Raw genomic sequence first — 21,554 nt, 5'->3', positions numbered from 1 at the left:
AAACACATACTTCACTTCACTGCCTCCACGCCAGCTATTCTGGTTTTACATATGAGAGACGTGTTTGAGATTTGTTCAGGACACTCGAGGGCCAGTGCCAGAGCAACGCCACAAGGCATAAATAAATCAAAGGCTTTGTACAAAACAAAACCACAGAACTCATTGTGGTAATGTCACGGCGTCTTCTGCTGCATATTCACAGATCAATTCTTCCTGCAAATAAGCAAAGTGTTGTTGTGATTGTCACTGACCTCACATTGCAATTCATTATTCATGTTGTGACGGGCGTTCTTTAGAACCTTGACATAATGGCAGTGCCGCCCCCGGACAGGATTTCTGCCTCTTACTTGATTTTGTTTGTCTTTGCTTTGCTTTTCTCTGCATCCTCAAGCCAAGAACGCCAGGTAAATGCTCACATTTGTTACTTAGGGCTTGAATTGCTCGTAACGGCGTGTGTGTTTTTGTCGTAATTTAGGTTAGACTGTGCCTTTGAATGTAAACATTTGCTCTTTCTCGATCAACGCCTATGTTCAAAAGGTCTGCATCTTTTAATTTCTCAAAAATTAGCTTACAACTTTGCTTATTTTCCGCCCTAATTTACGGTGTTCTTCTGATCTACTGATCTCACCACTTCCTGGATGGAGCAACTACTCTGACCTTTAGTCTCATGAATCATACGTTTTCTCATGGATTTATTCAGAGTCTTTGTTCTATTTTTTTGAATTCTCTTTGTCGTTAATTTTCTGAAATGTTGCTGTTTAGAGAAATTTTGTCATCATGATTGAGAGTATTAATTCTTATGATGCTTTGTCTGTTCCAGCTTACCGCAACAAAAAATCCAGGTTGTAATGAGAATCCACGGTGTAATAGCTCTGTTGAAGTAGTCCATGTGCGTGCCGATGGACCTAACGACACGATGCACTATGTATGGTGCTTCCACTCAGAACCCACTGTGTTGGTTGCGTTGACTTCGCATGAAGCAAATCTGTCAGTCTCTTGGCAAGATTTTCCTAATGCTTCTAGCAGTGTATCTTTTACTTCTCAACCTTTCTACTCATTTGGAGTCTTAATGAGTCAGGTTGGTTTTTTTAAGGTTTATTTTCCATCTTTCAGGCTCAAATCCTGTGTGGTATAGAATTATATGCTATAGATGATTTCTTTAATTTCAGATTTATGAATTCAATGACATAAATGACACAGGTTTATTAGATCCAGCAAATAATTCTAACACATATGTTAATAAAATTGAAATGCCGGAAGTGTGGGAGATGAAGATGTTGCAGCAGAACAGAGATTTTGTACGACTTGTCATGGACGGCACATGGAAGAAAAACTCCACCTCTATTAAAAATGGACTTATTCGAGTTGAGGTACTCATTGTTTATTTTACATCCTCAATTGACTTAAACTTATGTTATCAATTGTCTCACAATTTCCTTTTTTTCTAGCTTGAAACCTACAGAAGCACAGACCATAGTCCTAATTTGCCACATCTTCTACATTCATCTAATGCCACCTTAATTGAATTAAGTATTGTTAACATGGTAACCAGTTCAGGCTTTGAAAACAGCAGATACGCCATCGAGTTGACTATGGCTGCAAATGAAAGTTCGTCAGGTGGAATTTACAGTCGTTCATTCAAGAGTTTGGATGATGAGCACACTCCTGGTGTTTTTACTGTGAGTTCACTTTTCTATTACTAGTAAATTCTACTGCCATATTGACTGACTATAATGATTTTATTTTCCAGTTGGTTGATCTACAAACATCAGCTAGCAAACAAAGTGGTAATGGAGGATACCTACAATGGCGGCCTGTTGCCTATGTTGCTGATGAACGTGACATCATAAATTCAACAGAAACTGCTTTCTATTCAGTCAAAAATGGTTCTCTCTTACAATGTGAGGGTACTCTACTCGCAGCATTTTCTGGTTTTGACTTAAATACTAGTCTTCTAAAAGCTGTGAATGTTTCGTTTGGTGCCAGTGATGATGGCTTCTACTCTGCGACCAATAAAACTATCTGGTAAGGCTTGTCAATCGAATCACCCTTGAATTGTCCCTTTACATGTCCTCTGCCTTTACTAACTTACTAATTTTGGCATAATTTTCAGGACCTTCACTATGGGATATGGCCATCCTCCAGACGAAAACTTTTCTTTGCTGATTATCTTGGTGATGAGTGTCTGCTTAGGTTTGCCTGCTGTAATCATTGTATTGAGCGGCCTCTATGTTGCTCTTCGTAGAATAACGTACCGCAAAGATGACTTATTACTAAGTGAATAATAGACCATGTAGATTACTCAATTGATAAAGAAATAACTTTTAAAGACTGTTTGTATATACAATATATTTATCTTATGTTTAACATAGACACATTTGGTGTTAAACTGGTGAAATTTTGTCATTTATTTTATTACTTTCATAGTTTTTAAGTCTTATATGCTGGTTCTCTATCAAAGTCTTTTTGGCTGTGTGAACTGACCATGTGATACTCATATTGTAATCATTTTGCATGAATTTTCAAATCTTATGCAATTTGTATGGGATGGAGGGAAAAATGTAGGGCTCATGCCAAAGTAGTAGTTCCTTGATTGTGAGTCATTTGTGTCTTTTGCCCCTAAATCCAGTCAACTATCTTTTCTGCGACATTGTGTTTTGTTTTTATCTTGCATCTATTTGAAGCAGCTCAATAAGCCTTTAGTTTTTAACTCTGAAACTTATCTGTAATATTTTTTTGTATTTGTGAAAGATTTTCTGTGGTGTACGTCCTATTTCAAGAACAGTATAAAGTTTGATTTATGTGATTAGTGTGTCATGTGCCAGGTGCCAACTACTTGGAAAAGTGATAAACTTTAGCTTGTGATAGGAAAAGACCAAGTTATTTTAGGATGGAAGTAAGGAACCTCAGAACGGTAACTGTGTAGGAAGGTAGAGAAATAATAATAGAAACGGGAAGTATAAATAAAGCCTAGCATTATATTTTTTTATAATAAAACTCTTCTTCCTTACAAATTCAAATATATATCACTGCTACTTGAACACAACACATGTTTTGTGGCTTCCACTGAAATTGTGTCGAAGCAGTTTCTGCCTCACAGTGCTAGAACGAAGTCCCATGACTTAATTAAAACAATTTCCTAACTGACGAAACATGACTGAAGCCTACTACAATGCAAATTCAAATCAAATTTTTGAAACCAAATGGCACAGTTAAAGAAGCCCAAACAATGTATTACAGATTCAGCTTCATGGACCAAGGTGGAAGAAAAAAAATCACATCAAGACTTTATAAAAGCCTGAATTACTCTGTAAAAAGTTGTTCTTGTCAAACCCTCCCTTGACTTATTTCATCTAGGGCCCACCCATCATTCAAATTTTTTGTACATTTTGTTTTAATGTAGATGGAACAAATTTGTTTTCTTTCATTCAAAAGAAATATTGCTTTCCATTCAAGTTTAGAAAAAAACTTTACTTCAGATCTTCGTGACAACACAGATGTACTCACCACACAATGGTGATTACACACACTCAAAAACTATCAGTCACAATTGGAAATCATCCCAAAATATTTTGTACAAAGCTGCATACTGAAATGGTCATACATAAAAACAAAAACCGACCAAAGTGCTTAACAGGTCTGCAACATATCACAAAGTGGTAAATGCAGCAACAGCACGCTGGCACTAACATTGAGTCACACATGCATCACGTTCACACAGTTCACCAAATGATCTGCAGGGCACACTTACAGGAAAAAGGGGGGGAAGGATAAAGGATCAGTCTGATTGCATAAGTTGCAACAGCTCTGCTGCTGCCTCAGCTGCTGCTGTGGTTGAAGTAAGATGGAGTTTCTACATCCACTGCAGAACAGCACTGCTGGTTGGTAAATAACTCAGAAATGAGATGAACGATTTTCTCACAGCTCGTCGTGTGTCTGAAAATAATAATGTAAAATTAGAAGGTGGATGGCAATAAGTGCAAAACCATAGGAAGGAAAATTGAGAAAACTTACTTCATCAGCAGCATCGGCCTTGTCTGTGCTGTCCTTCTCAGCCACATCATTGTCGTCTTCATCTTCATCATCATCATCCTCTTGATCTTCTCGCACCTTCTTGTCGTTCTCTTCCTTCTTCCTTTCCTCCTCGTCCTGGGCCTCCTTCATCTTCTTCTCACCCTCGAAAGTGACCTTCCAGTTTTCCTTGCCAACCTTCTTGGCGTGCTCAGGGTCGTCAGTGATAAGAACATTGTCGAAGATGGTACCAGCCTTAACCTGCCACAAGTCGAAACCAATTCCGCAGATTTCTTTCCTGTAGTAGAGTTCGCTGTCAGCTTCGTATTCGGGGTTGTCGATTTCCGGGTGAACCCAAGGTCCCTAGAAATAAATAAGATAAAGTTAGTTGTCAGAAAATGTTATCTAAATTCCAAGTAAGTGAAAAATTGAATGAGGCATCTACCTTGTAGCTGGGGTTGTCAATCTGCTTGGGCTTCCACTCTCCCTTGTAGTCGGGGTTGTCGATCATCGGAGGCTCCCATTCACCGTCCATTTCATCATCCCAGTCCTCAGGTTTGCTGGCATCAGGGTCAGGAATGTGCTCAGGCTTATCCCAGTCTTCAGGTTTCTTGTCTTCAGGGTCGTCAATGGTTGCCCTGTCGTCCCAGTCGGATGGCTTCTTGGCTTCGGGATCCTTGATCTTCTTGGGAGGGAGGAAGTTCCAGTCAGCTTCCAGTTCTCCACCTTCAACCTTATCTCCGTCAATGAGGACCTGTAAACAAAGAGCAAAAAATGAGCCAGAGAACATAATCAAGAACACACTGGTTAACAGAGGGAAAGCGAGTTTACCTCATAGGTGTTATCAGGGTTGACAATGAGAGTGTACAGGTGAGTGTAGACATCATCCTTACAGCGGATGTCTTTGTTGATTAACAAGTTCTTTCCCTTGTAGCTGAAAATAACGTGGACCTTCTTGGTGCCAGGTCCGCAAATGTCAGGTCCTATAAATAATAAATGGGAAATAAGAGAATGAATGTTAGACGACCACAAAAGTATGAATAAATACACGGAAAATGCAAGACTGAAAATGAACTCACCGAACATAATTTCATAGGGTGTTTCACCATGCATGTCCTTGGAGTTCAAGTTACAGTCGAAAACCTTGACGTATCCACCACCACAGTCAATGTTCTGCTCATGTTTGACAGAAAACTGTACAACAAGAGGCTTGTTCTGGTTGCTGAAGGGAGGGAACTTAGTCGAAAGGGCGTAAAACCTGGCATCCTGAGATGTCTTGATACCTGAAACAGAAATAGAATGTTATAGGGTCAAAGTGGTCTCCAGTTTTCTGAATTTGAGGAAAATTAAACATGACCCAACCATGAGGGTTCAATACTCTAAATGACACATTCAAATGACAACTTAGTTCAAAATAAAGTGACAGACGAAAATGAGTGCAGAATGATCTTAGATAGTCAAATACAATTGAATGGGTGGCATGAGTCAAGTGACACTTGGCACTTTCAGAGGACAGCTCATGCCACATAGATACCAAAGGACAAGCTCATTTTCGTGGTAGATTTCTCAAAAATTTCACCGAGGCGATGGTATTCGGGCAGTTAACAGCCTGACGACAGTTTAAACACGAAACAAATGGAGATACAGTGGATTGATTCTGTCTTACCCTTGTCATTCTCCGGGTCGTTGTAAAAAGCACCAGCGCTGGTGACGAACTTGCCGAACTCCTTGCCGGGGTGCTCAGAATACACCCAGTTTTGCTGCCATGAATCTGGAACAATGGAAAAGACATTGTACTTCTGCGGTAAGAGACATAAACGGGGTGTGAACGAAAAAGGGCGAGTAGCATGATCCCGGCACAAGACCGACACCGCGTACAGAAACGCCGGAAAACGCCTGCACTTACCGTCAGCGAATTTTTCTTCGAAGTATACTTCTGCCCTAACAACAGCAACTGCAACTAGTGCAAATACCCCGAGTAGGAGCTTCATTTTGGGCTAAATTACCAACCAGCAGCCAGAACAGTCACTTTCCTAATGCCAAAACATGGACTGGAAAGACCGACTACTGCTTTGCCGTTCACTTGAGTGCAACGCAGCAGACAGACAGATGGAATGCTGTGATTGGCCGATGCCCGGCAGCCAATGGGAACAGACCACGCTCTGTCGGAGCGTTCCTCTCTCCCTCGCTGGCCTTACACCACTTGTGCATGCAACCAGGGTTCCCTTCTGCTGGAGCAAATAAATCTAGTTTTCTGGTCACAAGGTCGATTTAAAGTCGCTTTCGCCCGTTTTTGAAATTCCATTTGCGTTTACCGAAAATGAGACAAGCAGATATCGAGTGGTCGGAAGAGAAGAGGGAAAACCCAGACTCTGACGCCATTCATGCATTTTGGCGGCAGAATTTGAAGGGGCTCTCCAAGTTGTCATCATTGAGTACTCGAAGCTGAGACAATACGTCATTTTCTAAGAAAACCTAGAAGTCTTGACGAACCCCACGACGACAAAACAATCATTCTCAACTATTTCAAAAGTGAATCCTTTGGAAGTCGGCTCGGTGACGTGATATTTGATGAACTCAACATCAAAAATGCCAATCGCGAGGTCGAAGCGATACCAATTTTGTTCATGTGTGCGGCTGCCTTTCAGCGGCGTGACGGATCTAATTCTGGAATTCCCCATCCGGACAGCCTTTTTTGGGGGCAGGACGCCATCAGATAAAATAAAATGAGGTGGCGAAAGGGCTTTGGTCGGTCGGGCGCGCCTTTGTGGAGGGGCGATGGCCATTCGCGCATTCGCGGCCCAAAATGCCAAAATGCGGCAGTGACAAGTGCGGACAAGTGTCGGGGAGGGACACCGTCACCAGGCCGGCCACAGGCGGCGCTCGGCGATACGACGAACCGTCCGCCCCACGGGCCGAAGGCAGCCAATGGCGAGGCTCCTCGTGGTCGAGCCTGTCGACTTGCGATAGGACATGGGCCATGGATAGGGGGGTGTTCCTGGTTCGCTTCCTGCCGGCCGGCCGGCGAGCACGAGGCGAGGAGGCGCGGCCTGGGGCCTGGGCCAAACGGCGGAGGCACGGGCGGCGGCACGGTCATGAGGGTCTCAACGCAAAGGCGCCAAAGCACCAAGGCACGGCCCGCCCGGCCCGGCCGAGTCAAACCTGTCCCGTGTGAAGTGATGCCATCTCAGCCCTCCGACCCGTCCAGCGAGTCCCAGCGCATTAGAGCTGTCATGACTTTCCCGTGAAAGTGGAAGTGCGGCGGGGTTGCTCCAGACTCATTTCCGAGAATCGTTTTCGTCGCTCTGTCTCTCTCGCACTCGTGGGCCGTGCCCTATGGGTGCGAGAGAGACAGAGCGACGAGAACGACTCTCAGTGTTTGTTGCCGCGCTCATTCTCGAGCGTGGGCGTGGTGGCATTGTAGAAGGCGAGCCGTGATTTGGCGGATTTGTGTGGTTTGCGGGGAAGAAAGGGGGTTCGAGCTTCGAGCTGAACGAGGTTGTTATGAAAAGTGTACGTCAGCTGCCGCAAGGCATTCCCGCCTTAGGGTGACCAGCGGTGCACTGGTAACTTTGTTCTGGACCATACGCTCTGGTCTTCAGCGGGGGGGGGGGGGGGTATTAGGCAACAGTTAAGGAATTCCGTAGTGAAGTACAAATCATGTTCATGGCGCTGAAACCTCGCTCGCACTCAGCTCTCAGCTGAACTAATTGAGAAGGTCTGAATTAGAGCTTTTAAGCGCTCGAGTGCAGCAGGTAATTGTTCATTATCATCATCAAACTCCCTAATTGCATTGACCGCTTCCGTGGCGTCAAGCCCAAAACGCGCGCAGAGGTGGCAATGGCCCGCCTGGGCCCCAAAAGTCGAGCGTATGGCCAGCGTCTGGCCAAAAATGAGCGTATGGGCGAGGAAAATGTTCTGGACCATACGCACGGCCGAAAAATTGTTCTGGGCCATACGGCGTATGGCCGCGTATGGCCTCCAGTGCACCGCTGAGGGTGACCCCTCGCCTCTGACTGGTCATACACTATTGTTTTCCCCTTTTCCCCTTCAGTTTCCTCCCGTGCTTCCCGCCAAAAAAAAAAACTAAATGTCTCCATGAATCTTCTTAAATTCTAGAAAGGCCACACTAGGGCTCGTGAACACCTTGTGGATTTAAAAACGCCGCCTTGCTGTGCTTGGGGACTGCCAACTTGACGCCACGGCTGAGGGAGCTTAAGCTGCGACAAACCATTTGGTTTTGCAAAGCCAACCCACGAAAACAATTTTCTTAGGGCTCCGCGCTGGTTCGAATCAGTGTTGCATGCAAAGTGGACATTAATTGATCGACAAGGATGTTTGCGTAGGGAGCTTATTTTTCTTTCCGTGTCACACAGCCACCAACCTCCACCGCGCTGAAGAGGTTCCACGTTTCGCCGACGGATGGCGCTAGCGATCGGTGTGGTCGAGACTGCTTTCGCTGCCAACACTTGGGGCTGAAATAAAATCTTTCTCTGGACTTTGCCGCCCTACAAAGCACTTTTCCAGCGCTGCTTAGATTAGGTAACGAGTCTATTGACTGATGGCTGTGTTGCCTCTCCAGTGCATTAAATATTTTCACCTTTCTAGCAGCCTTATTGGTGCAATTTCTGTCTTCATGTTTTCTAATAGAGAGAGATGGGGTCGTGGGAGTGTATCGTTTTTCTACCCGGCAGTGGGCACTCGTGAATCAAAGAGGACACATCTCGATCCTCCGTGTCGTAAAATTTCTTAACCCCGGAGCGTGTGTTTGTTTTCTTTTTGTTGTTTGTTAAAGAGTCCAAGTTTCGCTTATTTGAAATAGACTCGCGACGTGTTTGGCAACCTCTTCGCATGCAGTGACCGTGTTCAGTTTCGGCCCGAGTGACAAAAATTGGAGTGTTCCGTCGCCAAGTGCTGCTGTCTGGCCAAGGTCTTGGGTCATGAGTGGATTAACAGTGTCGAGCAGAAGAAAGTGATTAGGCGTCGCGTCTTGCGCCTCAGTGATGTTCAATGGCAATGGTGATTGGGACTAGACATGCAGGCCAAGTCGTAGAAGCTTCGTGGAAGTATCTGCACTGTCGGCACGGGCGCGACATTGACTGAGGAACAGGATTGTCGCTATGCCGGGAAGCAGATCAAGCAACGACCCGGAGCAGAAGAGTCAGAGTCCTCGGGAGTCCGGAGAGGACTCTGAGGATGAGAGTGAGATCCTGGAGGAGAGTCCTTGTGGGCGATGGCTCAAGCGACGGGAAGAGGTTAGTGTCAAGTCAAACCTTGTGAGCTAATTAAGTTTTATTGATGCACACTGTTAAACTTGAGGAAGGAAGCGAGGAAGTTGCTGTTTACTTTTTGAACGCATTTAAAGCGAGGCCATAGGAGTATGTGTCCTCTTCAAAGTTTCGATTCCATTGCATTCTTAAATTCTGTCGTCTGCAAGTTGAAATCCCGTTTTGGAGAAGGTGTCACTATTTAATAAAAATGCATTAATTAATTAGTTTTGATTACATTTTGTTGTCAAAGTTTGTTTATGGCAGACTGCCACTACGATGCACCTAACTTTTTTTGATGATTGCCACCTAAAATGAAGTTTATTTACTGTGTCATAGTGCGCCTTAACCCCACTTTTTGTTAGAAATGTCATGATTCGACTATTGCTCACTGTGCAATTTGTCAATGGCTCAGATGGACTCTAAATTCTGATCTGTTGCTTTCGGCATCACATTGCCTTCAAACTTGTGTTATTTTTCTGACGTCCCACATTGCTTAAAGTTAAAGTCACCTTCTCGAACCTTGTAAAATGCGTTTCCTGAGTGACACAGTGCGGCTACGCCTCTTTCCTTTTGGATGAACGACTACGACAAGCATGATGTGTGTTCTGACGATTCCTCAGTGTTGTCGCTTTGGTGTTGGCACTTTGGTGTTGGCACTTTGAATGGACGGCTGGTAATAACCACCTTGCGGCCGACTGACCACCCCGCACCCTTTTCAGTGGCTCTGTATTTGTACCTGTCACCCCGTCTGGCGCTAAGTGCACCGCCTTCGCCCTTGACAACGTGCTACCCCGTCGGCGCCGCGCCCCGCCACGCCACGCCTTGGCAGGTGCCCGGCGTGCCATAAGTCGTGTCTCGTTTTGCGGTGTGCCGGCTGTGCCGTCCACCCCCGCGACGCGGTGCTCCGCGGCCGGTCTCTGCACCTGTCCGCCTGTGGAGCGATCTCGCTGGCGTGCCGCCCTCCCCGCCCCGCCCCGCCCCGCGCCCCGCCAATTGCGAGTGTAATTTTGCTACGAGTGCGACGGGGAGGGCCTCAGGGCCTCGCAGCCTCGGCCTTGGCGTGTCGGGCCGGCCGGGCAGGGCGGCCACGCCCCCTCCACCTCCACCCTGCTCCACTCCACACCCCGCCGGGCCGGGGAAGTCTCCAGTGTCCTCAGCGCGGCGCGGGCGCCCCTCCTCTCCCTGTCTCGCTGCGACAAATGAAATTTTGGGGCGCTTGGCGTGCGAGCGGGCGCTGGCTGCTTGCTGACCCGACCGCGCCCCGCGCCCGAGGACGCCGTCGCTGCCCTTGGCTCCCTTGGCGTGGCGCGGCGAGGCGTTTCACTTTCCATCCGAAACCGTGTCGGCGCAGAGTCGGCGAGGTGCATGCAGTACTGCGAGGTCGCGGGGCGCGGGGCCGAGTTATCGAGTAGCCGGCGCGATGTAACCCGGTGCACCTGCCTTCGGCGCGTCCGCCCGCCCCGCCCCGCCCCGCGGCACCGCGTGCGCCAGACGCATACCTTCGCGGCGAGGCTTGGTGCGCGGTGCCGCGGCTCGGCGCCGCATGCCGTCCTCCTACGTCCTCCCCAAGGGCCCGGCTGCGCTTGGCGGCGCTGTGCTCGGCTCGGCTCGGCTCGCCCCTGCCTTGCCTTGCCGCGCACCGCGCACCTTTCAGGCCGAACCGGCTCGGCCGACGGGGACTTGTCAGCTGATCGACGCCCCCTCCCCTCCCCTCCCGCGAGGCAGAGGGGCAGAGGCAGGATGCGCGCGGGGCTGGGATCGCCTCGCAGCCCTCGCCAAAAGTGAAGCCTTGCTGGGCCGGAGTGCGGCCTGCGGTACTTTGGCCGCGTACGTAAGTACAGTGGGTGTAGCAGGTTAGCATGTCGCCGTCCACCGGCCGAACGCTAAATGCGCTGCCCCTCTCGTGCTCCGCTTCCGGCTGTGGAACTCGCACCGCGTCGCCGGCCTACTCTCTGGCGGTTTCTCCCCTGACAGTGTACCAGTCCGGACGGGGCGGAGATTCTCCAGCCTGCCCCAACAGTGCGCCCCTCGACGAGTCTTCGTCACGTCGTCACGGGGTTCATTTGAGGCGGACGGGGTTGTTTGTAAACACGGGCCGAGCGCGCGCGTCCTTGGGGCAACGCGGCAACGCGCGGCCGGGGCTGCTGGTTGCCTGCCCGTCGGGGGCTGGGCTCGTCGCTGTCTCTCTCACACTCATAGGTGCGAGACACTGTGCGGACGAAGCGGGCCTACTACAGCCTCGACGTCGTCGTCGGCTTCCCGGTAAGCTCACGGGGTGGCCGGGGCTTTCCTCTGGACCGCGTGCCGGGGAATCCCCGAATCCTTCGCCGTCGTGGAGCACAGCCGCCGCTCTCGTCGTCGACAAGTGGGTTGTTTTGGTGGGGACGCGGTGCTACGCGACGCCACGCGCTGTGCACGCACGCAGGCCTGCGCGACTCTTCTACGTGACCCGGGCCGGGCCATGCCTCGGCCAGGCCGCCGCGGGCAGGGGGGCCAGGGGGCGGCGGTGCAGCGGGGAAGGGTGGGGGAGGCGGACCGGCCTTGAAGCCACTCGCGCACCAGAGGCACCAGCAGCAGCTGCAGTCCAGGATGTTGACCCCGTCCGTCTTCCGCGAGGCTCCCCTGCCAAGTTGCCCGCACCAAGTTTCTGCAGAAAATCCGCCCCGCTCGCCGTCAAGTTGACCCGAGTTGGCGGAGAGTGCGGGCAGCTGGAGACCGTCGTCGGGGTGCTGGCTGAAGACTGATTCCGCACCGTAGGTGCGAGAGAGACATCGCGATGGAAACGACTCTCGGAGCCAATCCGCTGCGCTGCCGCCACAACAAACGGCACCGCGGCGGCGCCCCGCGCGGCCCAGCGTCCCCGGGCCGCGTCACGTGCCCGTCGGTTCGAACGCGCGGAACGGCGGCGGCCTTGCGCCCCGCCACTCTCGCCAATTCGCCAGTCAGTGGCCAGCAGACTGATTCCGAGCGGGCGGCCCTCTCGCACTCATGAGGCTTTCCGTATGGGAGAGAGAGACCGACGGAGTCAGCGTGCAGCCGCAGGCGTCCGTATTGTCCTCCCAACCCCTCCGCACCCCGCCGCCGCCGCGGAGGGAGGGTGCGGGGCGCGGGCAGGCCGCGGCGAGACGCATTGATGCTATTTTTACGCGGTTGGACCGTCGTGTCTTGCGGAGCCTTCCCCCCTTCCCCTTTCCTCGCGTGGCGTGGCTTGGCGCCGGGGGGCGGCGGGGGCGGAGGGGGGCGTGGGAAACGCGCAGCGCCCTGGACGCCCCCGCGCCGCCCCCGCGCCGCACCCACGCAGTGGCGTAGCGGCACCCACGCAGCACCCCTCCGCCGCCGCCCTGCAGTCCCTGCAGGCCCGGCCTGGCCGGCCACCCTCCCCCGCTGGAGTTCCCTTTTATTCGGGTATATTTTTCGCGTGGCCGCTGTGCCGCTCCCCTCTCCCCTCTGGGTGGGGCTAGGGCCGGGCCACGCGGTCGGGCCGGCGGTGTCATGACGGACAAAGTGAATCCGAGAGACGACAGTAATGGGCGTGTGGACAAGTTGCGGGCGAGGGGGTGGCGACGGGGGCGGGGTGGGCCGAGCAGAGTGGGAGGGGGAAGCCGGATCGTGGTGCGCGTGCGTGCGCACCTCGGCGTCGAGAGAGAGAGAGAGAGACAGAGAGTGAGATAAATGTTGCAAAGCAGGGCTCACGACTTTTATGCAGGAAAGGTGGGGAAGTGGGTGTGCCGAGTCCGCTCTGCCATGGCTCTGCCGCCGCCATCATCGTCGCCTCCGCCATTTTACGGTGGACTTAAACGGCCTGCCCACGCAGTCGCGCAGTACGCGGTGTAGTACGTCCCGCGCTGCAACAGCGGGCCTGGCGCGCCGTACGTACCGCCGCACCGCAGCGAGCACGGCGTGGCGCGGCGCGCCTCACACAGTGTTGCACTTTGTGGGGCCTGGCGATGCCCGGCGGGGGAGGGGGAGGGGGAAAGGGGTACGCGAGTCGTGTTCTGCCTGCGTCACGCGGGCTGCCTGCGTTCAGGCTCGCCTCTGCCTTGTCTGGCCGGACGGTTTCTAGCGCTTCTGGCCCGGTTTACAAGTGGAGCTCGCTCATTGGCTTTGCGAGGCCCGATGCGCCATCCGTGACGCCCTGCCTGGCCCTGCCGCCGGCTGGATGCGCTTGATGCGCTGCTGAGCGGACTCGGTCGGTTTCAGCTGGATTTGCTTGAATCCCTGGACGCCGCGCCGCGAGTGCGAGAGAGACAGCCTGACTTGTCAGCGGGACGGGCTGGCTGGCGGTCTACGCCCTCGCCGCCGTCTGGCAGTGCAGGCACCACCGCGGCGACACGCCCCGCGAGTGCGAGAGAGACGGGGCGACTCTGTTTTGGAATGGAGCCGCCCTGCATGCAACACGCTGCACTTGACACTGCAACGCGGACATGCAATCCGTCGCCCCTTCTTGGGCCGGCCGGCCCCGACCTTCGCGTGCTGTGTGTGTGTGTGTGGAGGGGGGGGGCTATGGATTTTTCAATCAGCTCCTGGATGATTTCTCAATTCACACCGATCATTATTTCAATTCACGCCGTTTGGCGGAGTATGACCGAAGGGGCACGACAGACGGGCGGACGCAGACAGACAGACAGACAGACCGCCGTCTGCATCAAATTATTGGCGAGAGGAAGTGTCTGCCCATTGTTCCGGACGGATGCAGCGTCTGAGTCCGCTGCACCGCGACTGTCTCCGCCGGTCGGCGCGGCTCCAAGCGCGGCTCGCCGTGGCGCGGCGCGGTTGATTTAATTTAACCATTAGCGCTCTCTGGTCGAAAAATAGCGTCCCTGTCTTATGTAATAGGGGAGGAGGAAGGGAGGGGGGGAGCCCTAAGCCCCCCTCTTGTTCAAGGTCGTCGCTCCTCAAGGCCGCGCCCCGCCGCGTGCGCCCCTGCGGCCCCCGCGGGGGTCCTGTTGGGGAAGGTTCTGCGCGGCCCGCCCGATGCGAGCCCCCCCCCTCACCCACCCCCGCGCTCCACGCCGCCCCCTGTTCAAACGCCTCGTTTTTTTGCCCGCTAAATCGCCGGCGATACCATCTCGTTGGCTGTGTGGGTACACCGTGCACCGAGAGCGGGGAGGAGAGAGTGTCCCGGTTACGCGCAGAGGGAAGGGGGGCGTCGCTCGGTTCTGCGCCGCAAAGCGAAGCAAGGCCCTCACAGCCTAGATGGCCGCATTGCCGCCCAGGGTTCGCGATGCGTTGCCCCGGCCGTGGGGCCGTGGGGCCGTGCGGCGGCCTCGGACGCGGTCGGCCGGGTGGCCGGTGTCATCCCTGCGGCGGGCTTGGCGCTGCGGCGGCGCAGCTTGGCGTCGTCGCGGAGGAACCGGTTCGGTTCGGTCCAGCGGCATGCCCACGCCGACGTTCACGTCGACGTTCACGTCGACGTCCACGGCCGTGCGGGGCGGACGGGCAGGACGGGCGGCGCAGGAACCGGTTCCGTTCGGATGCCCGTGACTCTGACTCATGGTTATGTCACGGAGAGAGTGCATCTGCAGTGCGCCTCGCCGGCCGGTGGTTGGCCGCGGCGCGTCGCGGCGTCGGCGTCGTGGTGATCGCCCCGGCCGCGGCGAGGCTTGTTTACCTCGCGCGTCACGTTTGGACCGCGGGCGTTTTCTTTTTCGGTGCGTTTCCCAGTGCGTGGGCGTGCCGCCTCGTTGTTGTGTCTGGCCGCTCGGCGCCGACCCCGCCACTGGAAGGGGCCACTGGCAGGCTGGACGCCGCGGGCTCGGCGGTCTCCGTGTCGCCAGCTAGCCTCGCGCGTGGCCGCGTGACCCTGTCCCTGCGCGTTGCTGCGTCCCACCCACGACCCGCGCGGGCCTCTGCAGACTGACTCCGAGAGCCGTCGCTCTGTCTCTCTCGCACTCATGAGCGCGCCGTCTGGGCGCGAGAGAGACAGAGAGACTCTCGGAATCAGTGGGTGCTGGCCGAGGGGTGAATCACTCAGCGTCCTAGTGTACACATGAGTACATGAGTACGGGTGAGTACACCTTGTTTTACTCATAAATTTCACATTTGGAAACATTATAAGGCTTTATTTAGCGTTTTAAACGGCACTCAACGCCAAATCGATCGCAAAACTAGTGATTTTCGCCCTTTTTGAACTTGTGAGTACACTGAGTACGGGCAAATTTGTACACATGAGTACACTAGTGATTCACCCCTCGGTGCTGGCGGCTGGCCGTCACGTACGGCGTGGTACGCCGCCGACGCGGCCTGTTTATTTGCATTTGTCCTGTCGTATTTTGGTCTGTTTGCGCGCGGGCAAGCGAAAAGGGGGGGGGGGGGTCTGCCCGCCGCAGTCACTCACGGAAGCACAATGAGTGCCTCGCTGCGGCCGTCATGGCTGCGTAGCAGTGTAGTCTGGATTCCGAACCGCCGGCGCTTCGTTCCGTCGTCGCTCTGTCTCTCTCGCACCCTTGAGTGCGACAGAGAAAGAGCGTGCTGTCTGGCGTGTAACGGCGTCCACGTGGCATCATCCTAACGCCTAATTTGGCGGGCGGCCCGGCACGCGTGGACGCGCCGAGCGGCGCGACGACGCTCTCGGTCGCCTCGCTGGCACCGTGCACCGCGTATTTTTGAAAAGCCCGCGCCGCTAACGCGCCTAATGGGCCATTGCCGTCCCGCGCCCTGATTGGCTGGGCGTCGCCCGGGCGCGACGGTGAACGGAGTAAACAGCGTGACGATTTGGCGCCAATCGCCGCCAAACGCGAAACGAAAACACGACGCCGTGCGCGACTGTACACTGTGTACGACGCCCCCCTAGTGCTTCGCAGTGTGTCCGCCTATGGCTGTCTGGCCGCCGGACTTACAGTGTGGAGTCCGAGTCCATTGTTTTGGCGGGGCCTGTACTTCTCCGTGTGTGCCGTGCGCCGTGCCGCCGGCGGCGGGGAAGTTTACCCGGCGGGGCAGCGGCAGGGCAGTGCACACACTTGTTTTTCCGCTGGTCTCTGCTCTAGCGTCGCCCCGCCGCCCCGCGCCGCCCCGCCAAATGACGCCGTTTAGCTGCGCGACGGCGGAGTGGCGTGTAACGGAACTGGCGGCTTTTTATCTAATCGGCGAAAAGTTGTTGGCTGATGCCACCTCCACACACGGCCACTGTCACAGGGTGCACTCACACACACGCGCGCGGAGTCTTATGACTTGTTTGCATCTTCAGTTTACCGCTGCTGGTATCTTCTTCTTTTTTTGCAACGAGTAGTTGCTTGGTCAGGGTTTATACAAACCTTGAAAACCTTGAAATCAGGGAAAAGTCAGGGAAAAAAATAAGGTCAGGGAAATCAGGGAAATGTCAGGGAATTTCGCAAAATGCAGCAAAATGTCAGGGAAAAATATATTTACTGCGACACTGGACCTGTTTGCTGGACAACCGCGGAGGAGAGCGCGAGACACCGGTCGTTCGAGTTCAACTCAATCAATGTTTTGATGCGCTCCAATGTCAGGGAAATTCGTAATTTCGCGTCAGGGAAAAGTCAGGGAAATTCTCAGATTATTTTTGTATAAACCGTGTTGGTGAATTCTCCACTGTTCTCATACCAGAGCAGGCTCTCGAGGGCGTCCACTCGTACGGCGTGTGTGTGTGTGTGTGTGAGTCTGTGTCTGTGTGTGTGCCTGCCCGTCCCTTCCCACTCGAGCAGGCAGATACTTGGCCGATTAAAAAGTGGCGCTGGCTGGACAGGCCGCCCCACCCCGCCCCACCCCGCCCCGCCCCGCCCCGCCCGACATGAAGACGGGCCGTATTTGCGGCTCCCTTGACTTGATTACAGTGGACGGGGCTGGCTCAATTACGGTGATGAGGGTCCCATCAACCCCCTCCCCCTCCCCAACCCCGAGTGGCTAGCCTGGCTAGCCGTGTGCAGGGACGCTCCTTTGCATGTTGCGGTCGGGAAGCGCGGCGGGGGGAGGGGTAGGGGTGTTACATTAAGCGCCGGGGAAGAGGAAGGGGGTCGGGTTCATCGTTGTCGCTTCTCGAAGCGGACCAAAGGCCGACTGGACTGGGCGTTTCGTTGGGTCAGTGGCAGTGGCGTAGGCAGGAGGGAAAGGGCGCCCTTTTGAGCACGCCAGGATGGCTATTGGACGAGTAAATCTCTGGTCGTCCGCGTCGCGCCGCGTCCCCTCCAGCCCTGCCTTCCTCTTGCCTTCTAGCCCGCTGCCAGCGTGACCTTCCGGCCCGTTTGTCTCGTCAGCGCCTTGTCAAGGGCCGGGGCGGCCGGGGCCGAGGCGGGGGAGGGGAGGGAAGGGGAGGGCGGCTAGAAACTTGTGTGGGGGGAGGTGGGGCCGGCGGGGAGGGTGACAGGTTTGGGCCTTATTCTGGCCGGCCGGCAAGTTCAAGGGGGTGGCGTCGTGGCGGTCCGTCTGTCTGTCTGTCTGTCTGTCTGTCTGTCCTGTCTGTCTGTCTGTCTGTCCGCCCGTCGTGCACAGTAGACCGCCGAAGCGCGCCCTTGCAGGATGTGGCGATAGCCAAGTCGCGGTGGCGTGCCCGGCGCGCTGTTTTGTCGTGTTGACGCGATGCTGTGTCCTGAACGCCCCGCCCCGCCCCGCCCTGTCAGCCAGACGTGACACACAGGCCCCGTGCTCTACTGCCCGCCGGCCGCGTCACCATGTTTCCAATTAATTACCCCCTCCCCTTCCCCTCCCCTTCCCCCACTCCACCAGGACGACGTCGACGAGGGGGTCGTCGGAATGTCTCCGCGGCGCTCACCTGGAGGCCGTGGAGGCCCTGGAGAGGATCCTTTGAACACGCCGCGACGCCTGCGGCAGAGTCGTCGCTCTGTCTCTGTCGCACTCGTGGGTCGTTCCGCTTGGGTGCGAGAGAGACAGCACATCCTCCTGGAGCACCGCGGAGTCTGCCGAGTCTGGTCGATAGCGTGTTTATTTTTCCATGCGCCTCGGCTCCTTCTCGGTCGCGCCTCGCCTCTGCGGCAGACCGATTCCGAGAGTCGTCGCTCTGTCTCTCTCGCACCGGTACGGGACGCCCCGCGAGTGCGAGAGAGACAGAGAGAGACAGCCGCCTCTCGGAAAATGAGTGCAGGCTGTGCAGCTGGCGGGGCTTATCACCATCCCCGTCGAGACTCGGCGAGTGCCAGCCAGCAAAGCCGTTCCGAACGTCGCGCTGTCTCTCTCGCACTCGGCGGGCGTCCCCCGCAGGTGCGAGAGAGACGGAGCGATCGAGTGCCTTGCGGAATCGGCCGACAGAACGCGGCTGCAGCGACCGGGGCGCGGCCGCCGAGGACGCGGACACGTCGACGCCGTTCCTCTCGGCCCTGGCGGCGGCGGCGGCGGCGGCGCGATTGTTTATTTTAGGGGATGAGGGGAGGGGGCGGCATGGAAGCGCCGCGGCCATCCGCAGGCCGATCCCGCTCTGTCTCTCTCGCACCTGCACGGCGGCAACCCCTCGCCAGTGCCACCGAGACGGCTTTTCGGGCGTCATCTCAAAGGCCGCGCCGCGCCGCCGGCCGAGTCCGAGTCACGCGGTGCTCCACGCCGGGGACCTGATTGGGACTAACGATCGGCGTCCTCGGCGTCCTGGGCGTCCTTGGGGTGCAGTGGCAGGGAAAGCGGGCCGCCGCCAGTGTACGCCAGCGCAGCTAGCGCCCGGCAGGCAGGCAACGCGCCGGCAGGCGCGCGCGCCGCGGCCCTGGCCTGCCTACCCGGCCCCTGCCGCCGCGCTGCTGTGACGCCGTGCAGTGCAGTTCCTCTCTGTCGTTCGGTCGGTCTTCCCGATGAAGCGGCTTGGACAAGGCTCGACAAGCGTCACGGCCGCCGCGAAGGACGCCTCGTCGCAGTGGCGGAGGCGGCGGGCGGCGCGCCGTGCGTGGCGGCGGCAGGAGGGAAGCCCCAAGCTCCGCTAGCTCCGCCCGGGCCGGGCCGGGTCGGTGCCAGCTCTGATTACCTGTTCGCCGCCTGGCCGCGTCGCCGCCTTGACCTAGTGCCTGCCGGAGGCCGAAGGGTGAACTTGGAGCGGCGGGCCGCCGGCAGGTGTGGAGGTTGTCGGGGAGGACGATGTAAACGGCCAGGCTCAGGAACTGAAGACTGCCATCTTTATGTTTTGCCAGTGCAGTTCGCCTCCGCGCGGTATAAAATGTATTGCGGACAAGGCTCTTCTGAGAAATCCTCTGAAGGATGTTCCCCTCGTTCTGTCCGTCCGTCCGTCCGTCTTCGCTGATCGTAAAGATGTTGCTTTGTTGGCGGTAGCCGGGGTGCCTCGAGAGGGGAGGGGAAGGGGGAGAATTTAAATTTGCCGAGCGTTTTGTGCTTGTGTGTGTGTGTGGTCCGTGCCGTTGTGCCGTTGCGTTCCTCGTCCCTCCCGCCGCTGCGCGTGACTAGTGCCGTCGTCTCTCTCTCTCTCCGACCGCCGCCTGCCTCGCCTGTCCCGCCTCGTGTCGGATGGCGCGCTAATCATGTTTACACACGGGATGCGCGCAGTTGCGGCTGACGAGCGGGGCAGGCTGCGCGGCCGAGCCGAGGCCGGGAACAGTGGGCCAGAAGACCGGTGGAGGCGGACAATAGACGCGTTTTGAGCTCCAGAGTCGCTAAACAGGACTCGAACCGAGCGTGTGACCCCACCAATGGATTCCTCGTTCGGAGAGCAATCCATTAGTGGGGTCACGCGCTCGCTTCGAGTGCCATTTAGCGACTCTGGAGCTCAAAACGCGTCTAGAGTTTTGTCCGCCTCCATCGGTCTTCTGGCCCACTGTGCCGCGCCGTGCGCTGCTGGCTCTGCTGCTGGTGAGGTGGCGTCAAGGAGCGTTGTGTTTTGTGTTGTGTGGTCCACACTGTAACCGCTCGCTACGCGAAGATTGCAGGCGCGGCCTCGGAATCGGAGCCGGGCCGCGCCGTGACGCCGGGCTGGCCGCGTGTTGTTGGAAAGCGACGCCCGGCCCACGTGGACGGCACGTGGACAGGCCCGGCCGGACAGTCGTCGCTCTGTCTCTCTCGCACTCGAGGGGCGTCCCGTGCAGGTGCGAGAGAGACAGAGCGACGAAAACGAAAGGCTCGGCGCAGTAAGGATGAGACAGCGAGGACGACAACGACGCGACGAACCGCTCCGAGAAGCTGGCTCTCGAATTTTCCAGTGGAAGGACTGGCAAATGGGAGCGGGTCCCCGATTGGAGCGGCGGCGCTCCCGCCTCGGACTTCCCTCGCGCGGTTGAGGCAGTCTCGAGGCGCCGCGCCGAGGCGGGCCTGCCTGGGCCTGCCGCCGCGCAGCCGCGCTCATTTGTCAGGCCCTACAGTGTGTGAAGCGAAAGGATGGGGCCAAAAAGAGGGAGAGAGAGAGAGGGACGCACAGTGGGCCAGAAGACCGGTGGAGGCGGACAAATCTCTAGACGCGTTTTGAGCTCCAGAGTCGCTAAGCAGGGCTCGAACCGAACGTGTGACCCCACCAATGGATTCCTGGAGCTCAAAGCGCGTCGAGAGTTTTGGCCGCCTCCACCGGTCTTCTGGCCCACTGTGAGCCGCGCCACTGTTATTCGGGGAATGCGCAAGACGTCACGGGACGGGCCTGGCCTAGACTTCTGGAGTGTGGCAGTGACTCACTTGTTGTTGTTTTTGTTCTAGGTGGGTGTGCGGAGACGTTGACCAGTGGCGCCGCGGTGCGGTGGCTGCATGCCGCTAGGGTGACGCTCCCAAGGTGCACGATGTGCATGCGCGACACGTGTTATCAAGCCCGCAGCGGCGTAGGCGAGTATGCACCTCGGTGTGTACCGAGTACACACTGGCAATTGGCCTGCAGGCGGTCCACACCCCGCCGTGGCCTAATAGCGTGTACAGTAGAGCGAAGCCAAGACGCTTCGGTCGTCGCGTCGTCGCTGTTGGCAGTGTACTCGCCGCGGTGCCAATAGCGCGACGCGTCCTGTCGGCCACTTGGCGTCGCTCTGTCTCTCTCGCACTCGCGGGACGTCCCGTAGCGGTGCGAGAGAGACAGAGCGCTTGCTGGCCGCGGTGGCTGGCTCTGGCCCTGGCCGCGGGGGGCGGAGGCGGCGCGGGGTGGGGGTGGGGGGGACTTTCACTCGCTGGGGGGACAATGCACAGTGTGGTGGCGCCAGTGCGTGTTGGTGCGTCTCACTCTAGCTAGCCGCCCCTTCCGTCTGCGGGGGTCAGACGGGCTAGGACTGCATCGAGGTTATTGGCGTTCGGCGATGTCGTGTGATGTCGCCGTCGCGCGTTCCGAAGGAAACATGGCGAAAACTGAAGGCTCTTGTTTGCCGAGGCCCTTCAAGGTCGTCCCCCCCCCCTTTTCCCCCG

The 21,554-nt window shown here is 55.9% G+C and overlaps 3 protein-coding genes across 4 annotated transcripts in view; 2 read left to right on the top strand and 1 right to left on the bottom strand.

Moving 5' to 3' along the window:
• Positions 1–246: 246 nt before the first annotated feature.
• On the top strand, positions 247–3,014 carry LOC117645292 (glycosylated lysosomal membrane protein B-like). Its single transcript, XM_034385359.1, has 6 exons — positions 247–404; positions 821–1,078; positions 1,170–1,370; positions 1,449–1,679; positions 1,751–2,025; positions 2,114–3,014. The coding sequence occupies exons 1-6, from the start codon at positions 309–311 to the stop codon at positions 2,283–2,285; spliced, it is 1,233 nt and encodes a 410-aa protein (XP_034241250.1). The 5' UTR covers positions 247–308; the 3' UTR covers positions 2,286–3,014.
• LOC117645291 (calreticulin) lies at positions 2,959–6,122 on the bottom strand. The gene is made up of 7 exons (XM_034385358.1): positions 5,918–6,122; positions 5,678–5,782; positions 5,091–5,294; positions 4,843–4,994; positions 4,457–4,765; positions 4,015–4,374; positions 2,959–3,936 (listed from the first exon to the last, which is right to left on the bottom strand). The coding sequence occupies exons 1-7, from the start codon at positions 6,000–6,002 to the stop codon at positions 3,919–3,921; spliced, it is 1,233 nt and encodes a 410-aa protein (XP_034241249.1). The 5' UTR covers positions 6,003–6,122; the 3' UTR covers positions 2,959–3,918.
• A 2,568-nt stretch (positions 6,123–8,690) lies between these two features.
• The window catches only part of LOC117644513 (nuclear receptor-binding protein homolog), a 28,595-nt gene continuing 15,731 nt past the window's right edge, over positions 8,691–21,554 (top strand). Inside the window, exon 1 of one of the 2 annotated variants that reach the window (XM_034384040.1) lies at positions 8,691–9,266. In XM_034384040.1, coding sequence (XP_034239931.1) covers positions 9,132–9,266 — 135 coding nt within the window. In that variant the 5' untranslated portion in view covers positions 8,691–9,131. Of the gene's footprint in view, positions 9,267–20,886; positions 20,991–21,554 lie in introns of those variants that run through there. The other variant, XM_034384041.1, reaches the window with a different exon arrangement.

This window comes from Thrips palmi, unplaced genomic scaffold, assembly GCF_012932325.1.
Source record: "Thrips palmi isolate BJ-2018 unplaced genomic scaffold, TpBJ-2018v1 HiC_scaffold_18, whole genome shotgun sequence".
NCBI lineage: Eukaryota > Metazoa > Arthropoda > Insecta > Thysanoptera > Thripidae > Thrips > Thrips palmi.
This window is presented reverse-complemented; position numbering and strand designations above follow the sequence as displayed.

What these genes read in the sequence shown, in the direction of transcription:
- LOC117645292 (XM_034385359.1), top strand. Translation starts at nt 309, where the DNA reads ATGGCAGTGCCGCCCCCGGACAGGATTTCTGCCTCTTACTTGATTTTG. An exon ending in TTGGAGTCTTAATGAGTCAG is followed by an intron (nt 1,079 to 1,169) that starts GTTGGTTTTTTT and finishes CTTTAATTTCAG; the next exon opens with ATTTATGAATTCAATGACAT. An exon ending in ATGGACTTATTCGAGTTGAG is followed by an intron (nt 1,371 to 1,448) that starts GTACTCATTGTT and finishes CTTTTTTTCTAG; the next exon opens with CTTGAAACCTACAGAAGCAC.
- LOC117645291 (XM_034385358.1), bottom strand. Translation starts at nt 6,002, where the DNA reads ATGAAGCTCCTACTCGGGGTATTTGCACTAGTTGCAGTTGCTGTTGTT. An exon ending in CGACCCGGAGAATGACAAGG is followed by an intron (nt 5,295 to 5,677) that starts GTAAGACAGAAT and finishes TTTCTGTTTCAG; the next exon opens with GTATCAAGACATCTCAGGAT. An exon ending in TTGACAACCCCAGCTACAAG is followed by an intron (nt 4,375 to 4,456) that starts GTAGATGCCTCA and finishes ATTTATTTCTAG; the next exon opens with GGACCTTGGGTTCACCCGGA.